This window comes from Laetiporus sulphureus, assembly GCF_001632365.1.
Source record: "Laetiporus sulphureus 93-53 unplaced genomic scaffold LAESUscaffold_78, whole genome shotgun sequence".
Lineage (NCBI taxonomy): Eukaryota > Fungi > Basidiomycota > Agaricomycetes > Polyporales > Laetiporaceae > Laetiporus > Laetiporus sulphureus.
In genome coordinates this window covers 80,734-96,270 of record NW_024468587.1, presented here as the reverse complement: position 1 = coordinate 96,270, position 15,537 = coordinate 80,734, and the positions used below count along the sequence as shown (strand labels likewise).

At 51.3% G+C, this 15,537-nt stretch overlaps 7 protein-coding genes across 7 annotated transcripts; 2 read left to right on the top strand and 5 right to left on the bottom strand.

Annotated features, from left to right (window-relative positions):
* Window positions 1-163: 163 nt before the first annotated feature.
* On the bottom strand, window positions 164-2,010 carry LAESUDRAFT_753150 (uncharacterized protein). Its single transcript, XM_040911762.1, has one exon. It carries the CDS (start codon window positions 1,654-1,656, stop codon window positions 334-336), a length of 1,323 nt encoding a protein of 440 aa, XP_040758327.1. The 5' UTR covers window positions 1,657-2,010; the 3' UTR covers window positions 164-333.
* Window positions 2,011-2,240: 230 nt separating this feature from the next.
* Window positions 2,241-2,510, top strand: LAESUDRAFT_665794 (uncharacterized protein; the record flags this gene model as incomplete). The annotated part of the gene is made up of 1 exon (XM_040905211.1): window positions 2,241-2,510. The coding sequence occupies one exon, from the start codon at window positions 2,241-2,243 to the stop codon at window positions 2,508-2,510; it is 270 nt and encodes an 89-aa protein (XP_040758326.1).
* A 733-nt stretch (window positions 2,511-3,243) lies between these two features.
* Window positions 3,244-8,235, bottom strand: LAESUDRAFT_665778 (Dbl domain-containing protein; the record flags this gene model as incomplete). The annotated part of the gene is made up of 20 exons (XM_040905208.1): window positions 3,244-3,740; window positions 3,795-3,922; window positions 3,974-4,071; window positions 4,127-4,255; window positions 4,307-4,468; window positions 4,523-4,608; window positions 4,675-4,752; window positions 4,808-5,243; window positions 5,294-5,352; window positions 5,407-5,530; window positions 5,580-5,849; window positions 5,906-6,211; window positions 6,267-6,330; window positions 6,387-6,691; window positions 6,746-7,051; window positions 7,110-7,173; window positions 7,226-7,299; window positions 7,358-7,411; window positions 7,472-7,786; window positions 7,837-8,235. 20 exons carry the CDS (start codon window positions 8,233-8,235, stop codon window positions 3,244-3,246), a joined length of 3,954 nt encoding a protein of 1,317 aa, XP_040758325.1.
* An 89-nt stretch (window positions 8,236-8,324) lies between these two features.
* On the bottom strand, window positions 8,325-9,270 carry LAESUDRAFT_536046 (uncharacterized protein). The gene has a single exon (XM_040902852.1). The coding sequence runs from the start codon at window positions 8,988-8,990 to the stop codon at window positions 8,490-8,492; it is 501 nt and encodes a 166-aa protein (XP_040758324.1). The 5' UTR covers window positions 8,991-9,270; the 3' UTR covers window positions 8,325-8,489.
* LAESUDRAFT_536009 (uncharacterized protein) lies at window positions 8,962-9,822 on the bottom strand. The gene is made up of 3 exons (XM_040902851.1): window positions 9,748-9,822; window positions 9,320-9,695; window positions 8,962-9,270 (listed from the first exon to the last, which is right to left on the bottom strand). The coding sequence occupies exons 2-3, from the start codon at window positions 9,531-9,533 to the stop codon at window positions 9,011-9,013; spliced, it is 474 nt and encodes a 157-aa protein (XP_040758323.1). The 5' UTR covers window positions 9,534-9,695; window positions 9,748-9,822; the 3' UTR covers window positions 8,962-9,010.
* Window positions 9,823-9,989: 167 nt separating this feature from the next.
* On the top strand, window positions 9,990-11,683 carry LAESUDRAFT_665816 (methyltransferase; the record flags this gene model as incomplete). Its single annotated transcript, XM_040905214.1, has 9 exons — window positions 9,990-10,096; window positions 10,159-10,323; window positions 10,372-10,426; window positions 10,467-10,517; window positions 10,576-10,609; window positions 10,667-10,767; window positions 10,822-11,001; window positions 11,064-11,205; window positions 11,268-11,683. The coding sequence occupies 9 exons, from the start codon at window positions 9,990-9,992 to the stop codon at window positions 11,681-11,683; spliced, it is 1,251 nt and encodes a 416-aa protein (XP_040758322.1).
* A 456-nt stretch (window positions 11,684-12,139) lies between these two features.
* LAESUDRAFT_764495 (general APC amino acid permease) lies at window positions 12,140-14,424 on the bottom strand (the record flags this gene model as incomplete). Its single annotated transcript, XM_040913444.1, has 12 exons — window positions 12,140-12,223; window positions 12,282-12,376; window positions 12,432-12,596; window positions 12,655-12,728; window positions 12,783-13,135; window positions 13,193-13,274; window positions 13,331-13,464; window positions 13,518-13,600; window positions 13,655-13,766; window positions 13,824-13,908; window positions 13,971-14,188; window positions 14,260-14,424. 12 exons carry the CDS (start codon window positions 14,422-14,424, stop codon window positions 12,140-12,142), a joined length of 1,650 nt encoding a protein of 549 aa, XP_040758321.1.
* Between the last annotated feature and the right edge of the window lie 1,113 nt (window positions 14,425-15,537).

Below are 15,537 nucleotides of genomic sequence, written 5' to 3'. Positions count from 1 at the left end.
TACGGCTACGTTACATGTCACCTAATACATATACTATTGTACATACACGACCTAATGAACACACTACTAGTGCCGGTATACTGAGATGGGATATCGGGATAAGCGCCGTGAGCCCGGCTTTGATCACGATGATCGTCCTTCCCATGCACGCTCATGCATGCCGTAGCCATTCGCCCTTGCTTGCAATGCTCCACAGCGATGCTACTACCTTCATCGACGCTACTATCCTCGACAAATTAATTAGCTCGTGCAGATCTTGAGAACATCTTGCCCTGCGCTGGTCGCTATCTGCTTCATCTACGTGGAATTTAACTCGCGCCGCAGGTCACTATTTCACCATCCATTTGCGTCGTCGTCCGAGTCACAGTCCTCGACAGTCACCTTCCTGACGGTCGGATGCTGTTTTGCCTTCGCTGTCATGCTCTTGCAATCTGAATCGGTCCTGGCGACAAGCGGGACCCGACTCTGCGCTGCATCGAATCGCACGCTCGGATTCTCCTCGAAGGATATCTTATGTTCGGTCGCGGTGCGCGATGCTGCAGCATATGTCGTCGAGACTGGATCGTTCTCGGGTGCACGTTTTGCGGTGCCCGCGCCATTTTTGAGGATCCCTCGCAGCTGCTTGGTCCTGGCGCTCGCTGTCGACTTCTTGGGCGGGAGTGGAGGATGCGCTGTGGGACTCTCGTTCATATGACTGGCTGGTGCACTTGATGGATGCGGCGATTTCTGCCGAGCCTGGGACGACGCGGTGATGATGCGCTGCGGGACGAGGTTGGCTTCATGTGTGGAGGAGGGAGACGATCCCCGCTCGCTGGGAGACGATTCCGATGCGGTGTCTACTGGACTACCAAGCATTTCCTTGTCTCCTGAGGCGTCATTCGCAGGCATAGCAATGTGTGAACGAACATTGACGTTGGGTCGACTGTTGCTACTGGGCTGCGATGACTGCTGCTGTGTGCCGTGCTGTTTCCTCCGGTACGGTATGACGATGACCTCTTTATCGTCTGGGGAGCAGCTGGGATACCATATTTGGGTAATCTCTTCTGCGGAAATCGACGACGAGGACGAACTTGCGCTCGAGCGGCGGCTCTCTGTGACTCGCCCAGGTGGATGTTGTGGACGGGTGTATAGGAAAGCTGGGGTTGCGGCTCTGGCGGTCCAAGTCGCCGGCGCGTCGCGCTTGGACTGAGACGAGGTGAGATTGCCACAAATCTTTGTCCGCGAGCTGTTTATGTCATCGCGCGTTTGTGCTTGAGCGGTCGTTGCTGGTGTCTCCATGGGCCAGTAGTACGTCACACCGTTGGGGTGGACGCGCCATCGCCGTCCAGCATCAGGATCGTCAGATTGCGTCTGGTATAAGAGCTCGTCGGTGGACGAAGGTGGACTCTCACTGTTCGCATCAAGCCGCGCTTCGTGCTCTTCTCTCTGAATCTTCAGCTTGGACGCCATTATATTGCGAAAGGTCGCCTCGGCTTTCGCGGATATAAAGGCCTTCGTATCCGAGAACTCCTTGAGGATCCTCCCCTGCGCCACCTCGTCAGTCGGGAACAGCGAGAGCTGGACATCTCTTCGCTCCCGCGCTTTGTTCATCACCGGCTGCAGCATCCTCTCTATGTGCTTCCGTGCGTTGTTCTTCCAACTCTCGCTGGGCTGCATATCTCGGCTCGTCAATGTTGCCCGCTCCGGCCCTTTGTCGCCAGGCACGGGTAGTTTGCTGCTGGGTACGGTGCGCGGAGAAGGGTGGGATAAGGTGTACCGCCTGCGGCAGTCTAATACACTGCGCCACAGAAACGAGGATGGCCCTATTACACTCGATAAATCGCCCAAGAATCTATCGCCCACCGTGGAAGAGCTCACATGCTCCCGAACGCGGGTGTGGTTCCTGTGCGGTCCGCCCTACCTGCTTTGAGCGAGCTTCTATGTCGGATGACTATAGCTGTCCACTCTATACTTGGTGAAGTTGACTCCGTTCAGCGCTAGCCGTGCAGTCAGGTACTTATGCTCTGATGTAATGCTCTGAACTCGGTGAATCCATATTGCTGAATTCGTTCGTTCTTACATCATGGCGCGTCGATGTGCGACCCATATGCCCATTGCAAAGATCCGCATACTAGCGTAGATCGTGCGTGGCATGCGTTGGACAAGGCGCAGATCCTCGTATTAATCAACTGCACATCGAGGAGAGCGTGAGAAACGAGCGTCGCTCGTCTGATAAGCGCCAAACCCGCGGGTTGAACAAAATGCAAAAGTATGCTCAGCGCCACCTTGTCCGTCATACAATAATTGTCCCCTTCGGGGTGACATACGAAAAAATTGGAACGATACAGAGAAGATTAGCATGGCCCCTGCACAAGGATGACACGCTTTCCCGGAGTGGTAGACCTACGGGTCTCAATATTTATTTTCTTTCTTTTTCCTTTCTTTTACGTTCATGTCTTAACCGCTTACAGGCTCTTCCATCTTATCTTTCTTCAGGGACTCGGAAGCTGTCTACAACAAATGCGTTATGACTGAATAGCTTGGCAGCTGGCACGCATATGTCAAGAGTTCCAGCCGATCGCCCGAACGGCCGCCCTACTATGTGGCCAACTCCTTGTGTGTATGCATGCGCCTCGCGTAATGCAAGGCTTCGAAGCTTCGACTCCCTACAATGCAGCCGGGGAGATTCAAAGTTGTCTGACATCCTCCTCACTGGCTGACCAGGCATAATTCCACGAGAATCGCGATATCACCCATGCGAGCCAACCATGAATGCAGGAATGAAGTTCAACATTGCATCGCTTATTGTGTCTGGCAATCAAGCGGCCTGGAAGAGTTATATCACTCGAGTGCCGTGCTATTGCCCCAAGTGCATGAACGATTCAATAGAATCACGTATTGGCTACTCTCACTGACATGCTCAGTTCGATAGACACTACGTCCGTTTATTGTGAAGCTTTTATGTACAACATCAGTTCTTCTCTAGTGCTCGCGATGTACCATGATGTCTCACAACTGTGCTTCAAGTACGTCATGCCTTACGGATCGAAGTACGTCCCTGACAGATATCCATTGAAGACGGCTACGATATAACAATCAAATAGTAGCGAAGTCTTAGTACTCTATCATACAGTGTCCAATTTCGAGCTATAGCCTGTTCTAGTCTCACTGGAGGGAGAGAAGTACCATTACTTTGTCGAGCCATTACATAACAGATGAGAAAACAAGAAAGACTGAAGCAATTATACAACGTGGAAGAACACATCATCGGAAAGACAGCGCTGGATTCAACCGGGGCGAGTGCGGGGGTGAATTGCTCTGGGCAAAGTGTGTGGCTTGCGATGGCGATGACAATGATCCAGGAAGATATAGAGGTATAGTGGGAATGAGCTCGAAGACATGCTGTGCCACCGGATGTGCTGGGGTCCTCGAATTCGTCCCTTGTTGAACACCGGATTCAACGTTCATGACTCCGTGGACGCGCGGTTCTTGTGAGACGCCTTCCGTCCACCCTTCGGGTCCTGGAACTGCTGATGTGGGAACGTTGCTCGTTCCTCGTCCATCCCAGATACACCGTACGTCGTTCCCAGGAATGATCTGTGCGAGGCGACCGGTCTCCACATGTCGAACCTCAACGAAGCGCGTATCGAAGAGCAGGACGTAAGGCGGATGCCATGCGACGTGTTCTGCCGTTCCTTCCCATTCAATTGTGCCCATAGAACGACTCGGATCGCCGTGGCGGTCTACATAGAGGCCAAATTCTAGGGACAGAGATCAACGGAGGTAGTCATGACCGCGATTGAGATGCATCATACCATCATAGCACAGCAAGAATTCATCCTGACTGGTACGGAACATCCCCATAGGTCTACAAGATTCGCATCTCTTTGCGAGCCTTTCGAGATGAGGATCATCACGTTGAGGAATCGTGACGCTCTTAAAACTATGAGACAACATCAGTGATAGCTTGGATATCCGCTCATTAATTCCTCACTCGGTGAGATCCATGATTTCGAACCCTTTCGTGCACAAAATCACGATCTTAGCCTTCAGGAAAATCAGGTCAAAGGACTCGGATGGTAGGAAGAAGTCCTATCCGGCAAATGATCAACAGCTATTCTTTCGAACAGGCGGATGGTGAACATACCCTGTAGACCCGGAACCATTCTGAACGCTGAGATCGCAAGCCAAGCCGTGAGCTAAATGTCTGCGGTGCCTTCGCTCTCTCATTGATCTTGCCCACAACAGGCTCTAACACACGGAAGACGCTATCGAGCTAGCGGGGAGAGTAAGTTCTGGACCATTTCTCTCTGTGTAATTTACGTACCCCTTTCTTCTTCATGTAGATGACTAGCGTACGACCGTTGAGGCTGCCGACGCTGAAGAAATGGACGTCCTTGTTGCCGCTCAGCTTTTGTGGAGTCTGTGAGGTATGTGCACTCTGAAGGGAAGATGGCACTAGAGCCTCGATATGGTACGCGAACAAGGACTGAGGAAATTATGTAAGCACGGATAGAAGAATAATATTCATAATGGACCTCACTTTGTCCGCCAGTACTAGGAAAATACCGAAGTCTTCTAGCATTGCACACTGTGTAACCATCTTCAAGTGAAGTACGCGACGCATTGCTGATTGTGGGCATCGCAGAATTGAAATCAACAGAACAGGCAAAGCAAATTTGCACATGTACTTACATCTGGAATCATGTCGGAATCCAATCCATACGCCCTCCGCGCATCCAATGGCAACGAGACCTCGCCCATCGGCAGTATCTGCATTGATGCTATGGTCAGAAATGACTCACAAATGAAAACGGCTGCAACATACTGAATGGTACAGAACAAGTGACCTTGCCAGTGAATGCGTTCTCGTGGCTGTTAGCAACGCTACCGCCGCCAGGAGCCATCGCGGGTACAAAAAAGGTATCCGCGCTGAGAGTCTCAACCTCGAATACCTTGTTAGACTCCTGCACGACCTTCCTAAGTCCAATGGCCTCATCCAACTTTGCCTTCCACTCATTCCGGCCTTGTGCAGACTCTGCAAATAGAGTATACAGCCCACCCATTCGCCCAGTATGATGGAATATGCAAGGGAAAACTGCTCGCGAATCAGTGGCACTGTCAGGTGAGCTTGCAGCTCCGGGGGTCGTAACGGTATCGGAGTGACTCCGGGGCTCCGAACGGCCAAGGCGAAGGATGCCAGCACTCCGCTGAGTGGCAGGATCCCTGAAATTGACTAGCGTAAGCAGGTCGAGCGGTATAGGCTGTCTGCCGGTCAGTAAGGCGTATCTGCAAGACACATGAAGCCACCTACGCGCCGGTAAACGTGATAACGTGTAATCCCCTCTTTTTCTTTGGGTTTTGTCATGACCACTGCAGAATGGACATTCAGGAACCCATCATCAATGCGTGCCATAATGAACTCACGATAGTTGTCGAATAGCAGCACGAAGAGTTCAGTCCACCCATTCCACTCGAAACCAGTATCAGGCTGTCGAAGCAACCTACCACTATGTATAAGCGATCGGTTCTCGTTCAGTAGATCCATGTCCTATGCGCAATCAGCCGTGACAACGGAATACATCGTCAAAATTTCTTACGATTGCTTCGCCAGGCTTGAATACCAAGTTCGAATTGTAGCGCCAGACCTCGACCTTCTGTTTTGCCGACATCACACCCGGTTCGGCCTCTTTGCCTAGAGCCTTGATGAGATCTAAGACTTGTGGTATTGTTTCTCTGTCCTCGTGACCTTCCGGAGTTTCGTCCAAGATGCTTTTCAGCAGCAATTCGTATCTCAGCAACCTGGGGATGGGTCGATTGATAAAGGCTTTCATGTCCAACTTGCGAGCATCTGGGTGTCTTGTACATTGCTAGATCAAGGGCGATATTAGAGGTGAAGTCAGATTATCCGCCTTCAAAGTCGTACCTCGACAAAAGACTTGAAAGATGAGTTATTAGCCATCTCATCGTCGATGCGGTATGCTGCAATGGGATAATTGGGTATGTACTCCAAATACGCATCACGGAAGTTGAGGACGGCATCATAGATAGGCGAGGTGATACTGCGGATCAAAGGGTGTTCCTCTCGCTGAATCTCGTGAAGAGCGTGCAACATCTTGCGGTGATGGGCATGCAGCTCCGCAAAGTTGTGAAATACATCTCGTATGAACTGATCCAGTCGGTCTCTCGGAATAATAGGCGGATCCATCTCCCGAAGAGGCGAGACATACATCTAACGGGTGGTAGCTCAGCACGCATGAAGTCTAATCTTTGCAGATCGTACGCACTACTTCGATATTCTCGAGGTCCTTGACATAATCCATCTCTCCCTTGATGAGCTCAAAGATGATCCTAGCAAACCGCACCGTCAGACATCTGTAAACTGTGCGACAATTCCGAGCACTGACGACTGGCGCTTCCCTTCCTTTTTTGGCAGACCCTTCCTGATTTCTTCTGAGACGAGATTATGCCACTCGAGTTTGCCTGTTGGGCCTTTGCCCATCGCTGACTGCCATGTCCATAACTGTGCAACAGTCTGCAGCTTCTTTATCGCCTCGATGGCTTCTTTGAGGAAGTCAGCGTCCGGATTTCCCTCCGTTGTCTCATTGCAGATAGCCTCCAGCAACACTGGATACTTCTGAAGATGTTCCGAAGGACGATTCAGGAAATGTTTCAGGTCAAGGCGGTGCGCTTCCGGATCTCTAGCACGTTGCTGGATTGCAACGATCAGATGAAAGCATTGTTAGATGCAACAGGGTGAAAGCACCTCGATGAACCGTCGGAACTCAGCATTGCGCTCACTCTCATCTTTGACCCTTTTTTCCGCAACTGGGAGGTGACCGACATAGATTGGATAGGCGAGACGAAACTCCGTCGCCGCATCGAGGAAGATATCGCCGACTCCTTGTATGATGGGAGCCTGCTCACGCTGCCTCACGTTCAATACCTCGAGAAGTCGACGATTGCATTCCCGAAGGTCGAGAATGTTGCCGAAGACGTCCTCAATGAATTCATCTATCTCGCTCTGACGGATAATTGGTGGATTCGCTGTTCGCAGAGGTCGAATGAATAGCTATCGCGTAGGCGTTAAATGAGGGGAATGCAACGTCGCAGGAAGCAGGATGACCCACCGATTCTACAGCGTCTAGATCGCGTAGATACTGCTTCTCCTTATTGATCACTTTGTGTATAATCCTTCCAGCCGTAGTTCAATACGGAAGTCTGCGGAGAAGGGAAACATACGCACGTTTGTCGATTGACTTCGCTCTCCGGCAGCGTTTTCAAGACCTCTTGAGGTACCGTATTCACCCAGGACTCGTCCTGAATGAAAGAGAGGAAATGAGATGACATCAAGAAGTTGGCTGTCTGTAATTCCCACCATCTCTTCCTCCTCTTCCTTCTCTGTCGAGGTCAAAAGAGGCATATTTCTGTTCTGTAAGTAATGCTCTTATAATTGACATCACAATACCTGAGTCCTCACGGAAGTGCTCACCCTCTTTGGACAAGCATATGAATAGCATGGCGTCTCGTCGTAGCAGCTTGGCGAATAGCATCTGGTCAACAGAGTAATTACCGCTGTGGGAAGTTCCTCGCGCTCAATACGAGCATCGGACGCGCCCTCCTGGTCATCAAGGAACATATAGACTTCCTCAACGCCGTCCTGCAGCACACGCCCTCCCCATTCGACTTCATAAAAGAACAGCTGGCTTTGCAGGCTACGCGCGACTTGCAGGGCAGCGCGCCGGTCATTGGTTGAAATTCCATGCGTCACCAGCAGCTCCCGCTGTATTTGAGACTGTATTGTCGACTACACGCGCGTCATAACTCTGAGTCCAGTAACAAAAGGAGTGGACGTACCACAATATCCTTTCCCGTGAATGCTCTTGGATACGGGATACTGCCTTTGACATGAGTACCTCTCACCACCTTGTCCCGTAGCCTCACCGCGATGTGACTCAATAGAGCAGGGTTGAAGAACCGATCATCACCCTCTTCAGATGGGTCCTCATCATAGAAGTCATCATCCTCCTCGTCTTGCCAATCATTGTGGAGCTCAAGAGGGCGTTTAATGTCTTGTGCAATGCGTACAAGTCCAGGGTCGCGATAGGACTGGCTCGATGACGCTGCAGGCCCATTTGCAGAGGAGGATCGAGAAACCTGTCCCGGAGTTGGGGCACGCGGCTGAAGATAGGCCTGCGGCGATTGCAGATACGGACTGTAATCCTCTTGGCGCCAGGAGCTTGAGCCCTTCGACATGCGCGAAGTGTACGAACTGCCCCGATCCACGCTAGTCGTGACTGATGAAGAAGAGTAAATGTTGGCACCGTCACTTCCGGGAGACATAGATGATCCGGAAGTCGAAGTTAAAGTGGAGGCGTTGCGGTCAAGGGATGGTTTGCCGTCGGGATAGAGCATGGATGCACTAAACGTGGACGACGTTGTGGAGCCCACAGATGTGGTGCGACCAACATCATGCGTTGATCGGGAAGCTAATCGATGTGCTTAGCACCCTAGCGTGCGATAAAGACAAGCCACTTACAGCGGTGTTGGGCAAACAGACTGGCTGCATCGTGCGGAGGTGAGTAAGTGCAAGTACTGGGCGTGTGTTCTACCGGGCTGGTATAGAGATCGTCCATTCCAGATATCCGATCGTCATCCATGCTTCCCTTATATGAAGGAATTCGCGGCGGCATTGCACCCGGAGGTGGACGGATGGGAGGCTGCCGGGGGGATACAATGTCACTTGACATAGAAGACATTCTTGATTCGCGAGAGTCACGGACTTCTGGTACAGGCATCTGCATTGGAGGTGTCCTCAACCTGGAACTGTCGGAAGAGCCCGGGCGAATCGAAGACCCGTACGACCGCGAGCCAGGACGCGAGTCGACAGTAGCTCCATTAAATGAGGGGCGCGACGAGGCTTGTGCGTATTGATACCCGTTCGATTGAAAGCCAGCACTATCCAGCGGAGGTTGAGGAAGCTTACGTCTGGGAATGGATTGCATGAACATGACATAGATTGCTAATTAATTCAGATGCACACGCACGATTCAGCGCTGGAACGCTTCGGTGGCGGAGGAGGCGGCAGAGTCTCATCTGGATAATAAGGCCGCGGCTCAGGCATAGCAGTATATAACATGGGTGGAGGTGGTGGTGGTGGTGGTAGAGGAGGGCTTGCGGGCGGTGGCGACTGGCCAGGTATGCGCGGCAGAGGCCGCGGTCCTCGCTGCGTCGGTGATTGAACACTGCTTGCTGGCGACACGGGCATTGATGATGATGGAAGCCCGCGAACTAAATAGTCATCAGTACCACATAGCATCGTAAGCGAGTTGAGACCCACAGGTCTGGGCCGAGGACACTGAGAGCGTGGATTGTTGACGAGCTAATGTGGGTGTACCGCCGTCGTCGCCGTACTGACTGTGGAGGTGTTCAAGTCCACCCTCACCGTTCTGCAGTGGGTTGTCCGTGGTAGGTGATTCTGCTCCGAATCCAGCGAGTACTTGCGCATACAGGCTGGCTAATTGCTCTTCAGAAACCGCAGCACCTGGCGGCATCACGTCGACGGGCTTGACGTCGAGTCAAACAGAAATGATGACCGCCGTCAGATGCACAGCTATTAGCACTGCTTCCTGAGCTATTTGAGGTGCAATATTGCCACGGAGAGTCAAGGCAGGAAACAAGCGTGATTCAGCCCCGAGCGCTGTTTCGAAGTCTGGCTGCACGTGATTTGGCAGTAGTCCTAACGTGTGGCAAGTTGCTGCAACGTACGTAGCTGAGCAATTCACCAGGAACCGTGAGCGAGTGTAGATCTACGAGGAACAGATAGAAAGAAAGATACGAATCAGTTGTTGCTGTGCCAGTCACCATATTGATCTACTGACACGGTCGTTAGCGTCTCGATCACGTGCAGATTCCTTTAGATCGTTCCGGATTCCGAGATTTTCTTTCAGAAAAGAGTATCAAGTGGCTACACAAATTACCTCACGGTTCAAAACGATTCGAGAAATCGCATGACAGCCCAGGGTGACCTGTCACCGGACAACAAGAGTCAGGTGAAATCGAGGACGGCGTCCTCTGTGCATGATGTAAAAGCAGAAAACCCGCCATTCGGCTCGAGGTAAGCAGTCACTATACATGAATCAATAACGAATGGGCCAGGCTCACCTGCTAGCAAGCAAGATTTCTCACAGATGATGCCGATGTGTGGAGTCAAAATGCGTGGGATCATGTTCCCCCTCCTAATGACCAAGGCGAAATCATCGCCTCGGCTCTCGCAAAACAAAGGAACGCACCTGTCCCAGAGAATGAGAAACAAAAGTACTACGAGAAGCCTGCTCGACATTGGTATTCAATATGCTGCCAAGTGATATGACTTTCTCAACGTATAGACAGGGACAATTTCTACAAAATGAATTCTAGTAACTTCTTCCGCGACAGAAAATGGTACGTTCACAAGAGAGTTATCCAGGTGTACGATGTTTACGGAGCTCAGGCTTCATCTCGAGTTCCCGGAACTGGTGGAAGCTGCCGAACCAGAGGTATCAGCGGATCGACATAATCACGTTATACGAGCTGATATCTATGCAATTTCTCTAGGCAGGAGCAGTGACAATTGCGGAAATTGGCTGCGGTGAGAATATTCTTCTTTACGGTCACAAAAGCATGAACGATATGACCTTGATGGCAGGCGCCGGAAACGCTGTGTTTCCTCTGTTGTCTGCGAACAAGAACCCGCAGCTGTCATTGCGGGCTTATGACTATTCGTCACATGCGATCAAATTAGTCCAGGTAAGAAATTGTTCTCCGGGTAGCCGACAGAACCATAACCCTTACATGAACCAGACAAATCCGTTATACGCAGCACCTCCTGTCGGCTCCATCCACGCTGCCGTTTGGGACCTCACATCTTCCGAACTACCCCCTGGAACTGATGTAGAAAGCGTAGACATAATCGTCTTGATTTTTGTGTTTAGTGCTCTACAACCTGCCGAGTGGCGAAAGGCCGTCACAAATATTCATAAGGTACGGATCGAGTGCATTTTCTTGATACACTTTTGGTTGTCTAACTCGATTAAAATTGGCAGATACTGAAACCTGGAGGGCTGCTACTTTTCAGGGACTATGGACGACATGATCTCGCTCAATTACGCTTCAAAAGTGGCAGATTGCTGGAGGACAACTTCTACATCCGTGGGGATAAGACAAGAGTGTATTTCTTCGAGTTAGGTACGTTAGTATCCAAAACGTGTGCGGGCCGAGCCATTGACATCGAGTATCTATCTCGTCAGACGAGCTAGCCTTGCTGTTCACAGGAGCGCCGGCTCCTGCCGCATCAAGATCGGAGAAGGAGGTTACGATCGTAGAGGAGACCGACGAAGGCGCCGCGGAACGTTCGCAGTCTTCAGCCCAAATCCAGCGCCTTTCTTCTGCGTCCCCCGCGCCGTCACCCGACGATTCAGGCGCGGCTGTTCCGACTCTCGACATAAAAGAGACATTGCTGTCCCCTTCCCCTACTTCCACGCAGATACATCCATCTCTTCTTGAATCGTTCTCCCCGGGCATAGGACTAGCCCATCCCCTATTCGCCATCCAACAGCTGGGTGTCGATCGCCGCTTGATTGTGAACCGGAAGAGACAGCTCAAGATGTATAGGGTGTGGATGCAGGCAAAACTCCGGAAACTCGTGCCGTCGGGTCAAGCGTAGTTGCAGCGCGCACATCGCACGGTAGATGCTGTGCAATTATCACTATACCATTCGCCTTGTCGATAAGCGATCTTCGCGGGTTTGGCTAAATATAGGGTTTTGCGAGAAGTATCGGTTGCGTGTGGCTCTCCGCTGGTTTCATACCCAGACCTATTTACTCACACCCCACACCGCAGATGGGGTGTGAGTAAATAATCTGGGGATGAGATCAGCTCTCCGCGCGTTCCGCACCTTTTCACAGTGATATGCGCCTCACAAGCCGTAAAGGAGACGGATCTCGTCGAGCTTCACAGAAGGGTTCAATATCATTCAGAAGTTCATATAGATGTCATTTCTCATAGTACCATGAAGCTACAGTAATAATAGCGTGAGACAATGATTACGTCGTAAGTACAGTGTAAAGATATCTTGATCATTGCATCCACGAACAGTACAAAAAGTCATGGAGAGATGACTCTAGAACAGGATGTTTGCGATCTTCTCCCAGATATTCTTCGGCGGAACTTCCGGGATTTCCGTCTCCTCCAAGGTTGGAATGCCCTCATGAACGGAGAAACACTCAATCCTGATATCCACGGAAGTGATGAGCAGTGCTTACCGTGACGAAGTCCATCTCTTCTGGCCTCCAATACTTCGTACGCTTGACGACCTTCCAGAAGACATACGCGCCGAGGAAAAGCGGAAGGCTAATATCTACAGATGGTGATTAAGCTATTAATGCCAAGTGGATGGGCTGGCGAGGACGTACAGTCTGTCAGAAAGTCGGAAGCGTTGAAGGACCAGAACACTGCATAGCCAGTGATCAGAATGAAAATCGTGAGCCAGAAGATCGACCAGATTGCAAGATATGGCTGAAGGCGGTTCCAGTAGGTGAGCTGCTTTCGGTCGATTCCTTGCACTTTCAAGCCTTTGTCTATGTCCACGGGTGTTAGCATGCGAATTTCGACGCAGCTACGGCCGGGACAACTTACAGAAACGCAGGTATGTAACGCACATTGCACCCCAACTAAAGAAACCGCTGGTCGTTGAGAGGTTCTGCAACCATCTGAACGAGTCATTAGTTCCAGAATCCATCAAAGAGCAGAGGCGCAAGGCGTACAGGAAAACAGTATTCGCTCCCGAAGAAACACTCATGAAGGACAGGAACGCGAAGCATGAACAAACAAGAACAGACACGATCGGGAGGCCTTTCTTCGTGCAGTGAGTAAGGAATCTTGGTGCCTGCCCGCGGAGAGCCAATCCGTAGAGAATACGGGAGGAGGAGAACAGGAACGAGTTGCCCGCGGAGAAGGCGGAAGTGAAAATGAGAGCGTTGATGACAGAGGGCAATGCAGAAATGCCGGCACGCTGAATAGCGATGACATAGGGAGACTCTGCCGCGGTACCAGTGTCGGAGAGCAAATTTGGGTCATTATACGGCACAAGCATGCCAGTAATCAGTATTCCGAGGATCTGCGGAGCGCAACTTCAGCGGCAATGGTCGGAGCACGCCAAGAACGGATGACTAACGTAGAAGATGAGAATGCGCCAGAACACCCTGCGGACAGCCTTGGCAATGTTTCTGCGAGGACTCTCAGTCTCGGAGGCAGCGCTGAAAGTGCATTTATTAGCCACGCAATACGGAACATTCTATGAGACGATACGCACATTGCTACTAACTCCATTCCCTGGAACGAGAAGGCAGCCTGAACGATGACAGAAAGGAAGCCGAGAAACTTGTCGAGCGGGAGGCGGTTTGGCACAAGATCAGATGGTGCAAATGCACCGGGGTCCTTCCAGTACTGCGGAACAAGTTATGACTGCCCGAGGCGAATTTTGTGAATTTCCTACGTACGCGGAAACCGATACGATCGTGGTTGGGTCCGCCTCCCAAATCAATGACCAATCCCGAGATGATCAACATTGTGATCAATGCGACTGAAACCACCCTACGTTACTTCACTTTGAGCAATCCAAACGACTGACACTCACTTTTGATTATCGAGAAGAAGAATTCCGCTTCACCAAACCATCGCACGCCGAAAATATTGATGGCACAGACACAAACAGTGACTACAGCAGTGTACGCTGCTTGATGGTGTTGCTACGGGTATGTGGTAAATTAGAGTTTTGTGAAGGAAGGTAGATGCATAGTGCTTACATTAGAGTCCCAGAACGTGAGCAGAATACATGCCGCGGTAATCTCAGTCGGTGTGGAGATTGCACACGAATAAAAATAGTTCCATCTGATCCAGGTGTCAGACACGAAGACGAATGTGACTGATACTGGTAAATCAACAAGACGTACCCTAACGCGAAACCGAGGGCAGGGTCCGCCCACCGAGCGGCGTAGTGTGGGAAGGTGCCGGAAATCGGAGCAAATGAGGTCATCTCTCCCAGACTGCACAATGTCGCGTAGCCCACCGACCCGACAAGGGCATATCCTATCAAAGCACCGGCAGGACCACCCTCTGCTAGCGCATGACCAGAACCGAGGAAAAGACCCGTCCCCAGTGTCCCAGCAATCTAGTAAACATAGACGCCCGAAGCCATTAGTTCAGACGACAGTATGAATACGTGGCAAAAGGATGACCTACAGCAATCATCTGTACATGGCGCTGTTTCAGTCGTCGCTGGACGCGGTCAAGATCGATAGCATCGAAATGGTAGCGAGGGTCGGTTTGGATGGCTAGTTCACCGGAGCCCCCCTTCTCGACTGAACTGCTGTCTGTCTTGTGGTCCAGTTGCTTCTCATATGACATCCTTCGTTGCGTTTGGTGTAGAGCGTCGGAATCCATGAGAAGCGGTCGCAAAGCGTGGAAGAAGAGGACACAGCTAAGGAAGCGCCGCTATCTGGGTCTCCCATATAAATCGTCTATCGGAAGCCTGCGTGAGAAGCATCATATGGCTTTAGACAGAAGCGCCGAGGAAAACTTTTGCGATAAGCGGAAAATGGACGCCACCGATGCTTTTGAAGTATGGTTTGATGGCAATCCCACCCAAGTTCCGCCGAGGCACGTCAGAAAAAAACCTGGATTACACAGACGGCCGGACAATATTCCGTCCGAGTGGTTTGGTGGGAAGCTCCGGCACGCTCGGTCGTCGACAAGCCGAAGTTCCCGCCGACAGAGAGCATAACCTCCACCCTGATTGCATCCACGTACAGATGCCGCGTTGTAAATCGATCGGATCGAAGACCGCATCAAATTCCAGGAAGCGGGAAATTTCGAATTTAGCCAGTCGTAGCCGCCATCATTGGTTCTTCACGCGGAAAATGGGATCTGGATAGATCGTTGCTGCAGGGAGGCGCCAGCGCCTATCTGCTGCGCTTAAGGTGGCACACGACACTGTTGTTGGGGAACGCGAGCCCTGCGATTGCGGACGGGCAACGCAAGCTCAATGCGATAAGACGTAATTAATGTCCTACGGATCTGGAATTCTCTCGCCCTGGACAGTACGAGAACGCTTTGCAGCGAGTGCACGGTCGTCATATGCGCTATCTAAACGCCCAACGCCCGCAGACCACGAGTCGCAACAGTTTGGTGAGACGCGAAAAGATGTCAAGGTGGCACTCACCTCACTTCGCCAAGGCTATGCGTATAGCCAAGGAAGGTCATGCCCATCTATCACCTGAGATCCTGTGGAGGAGAAGACGCCCTTCTTTTGGCAGCAATTGTCCCTTATGGGTAGAGCTGTCAAGATCTCCAGAGGTGCATGGACTAAGTCTGTAAGCTGGCAGTGCAGTGCCACGTCGCTGTATAAGGATAAAAAGACAGCTGACCGTAAGTGGTATGATGACAGCACCGCCTGGGTGGAGATGTTCAGAATCCGGTTAAAAGAGCCGAGGAACACATGCAAGGTTTTTTCAGGAACCA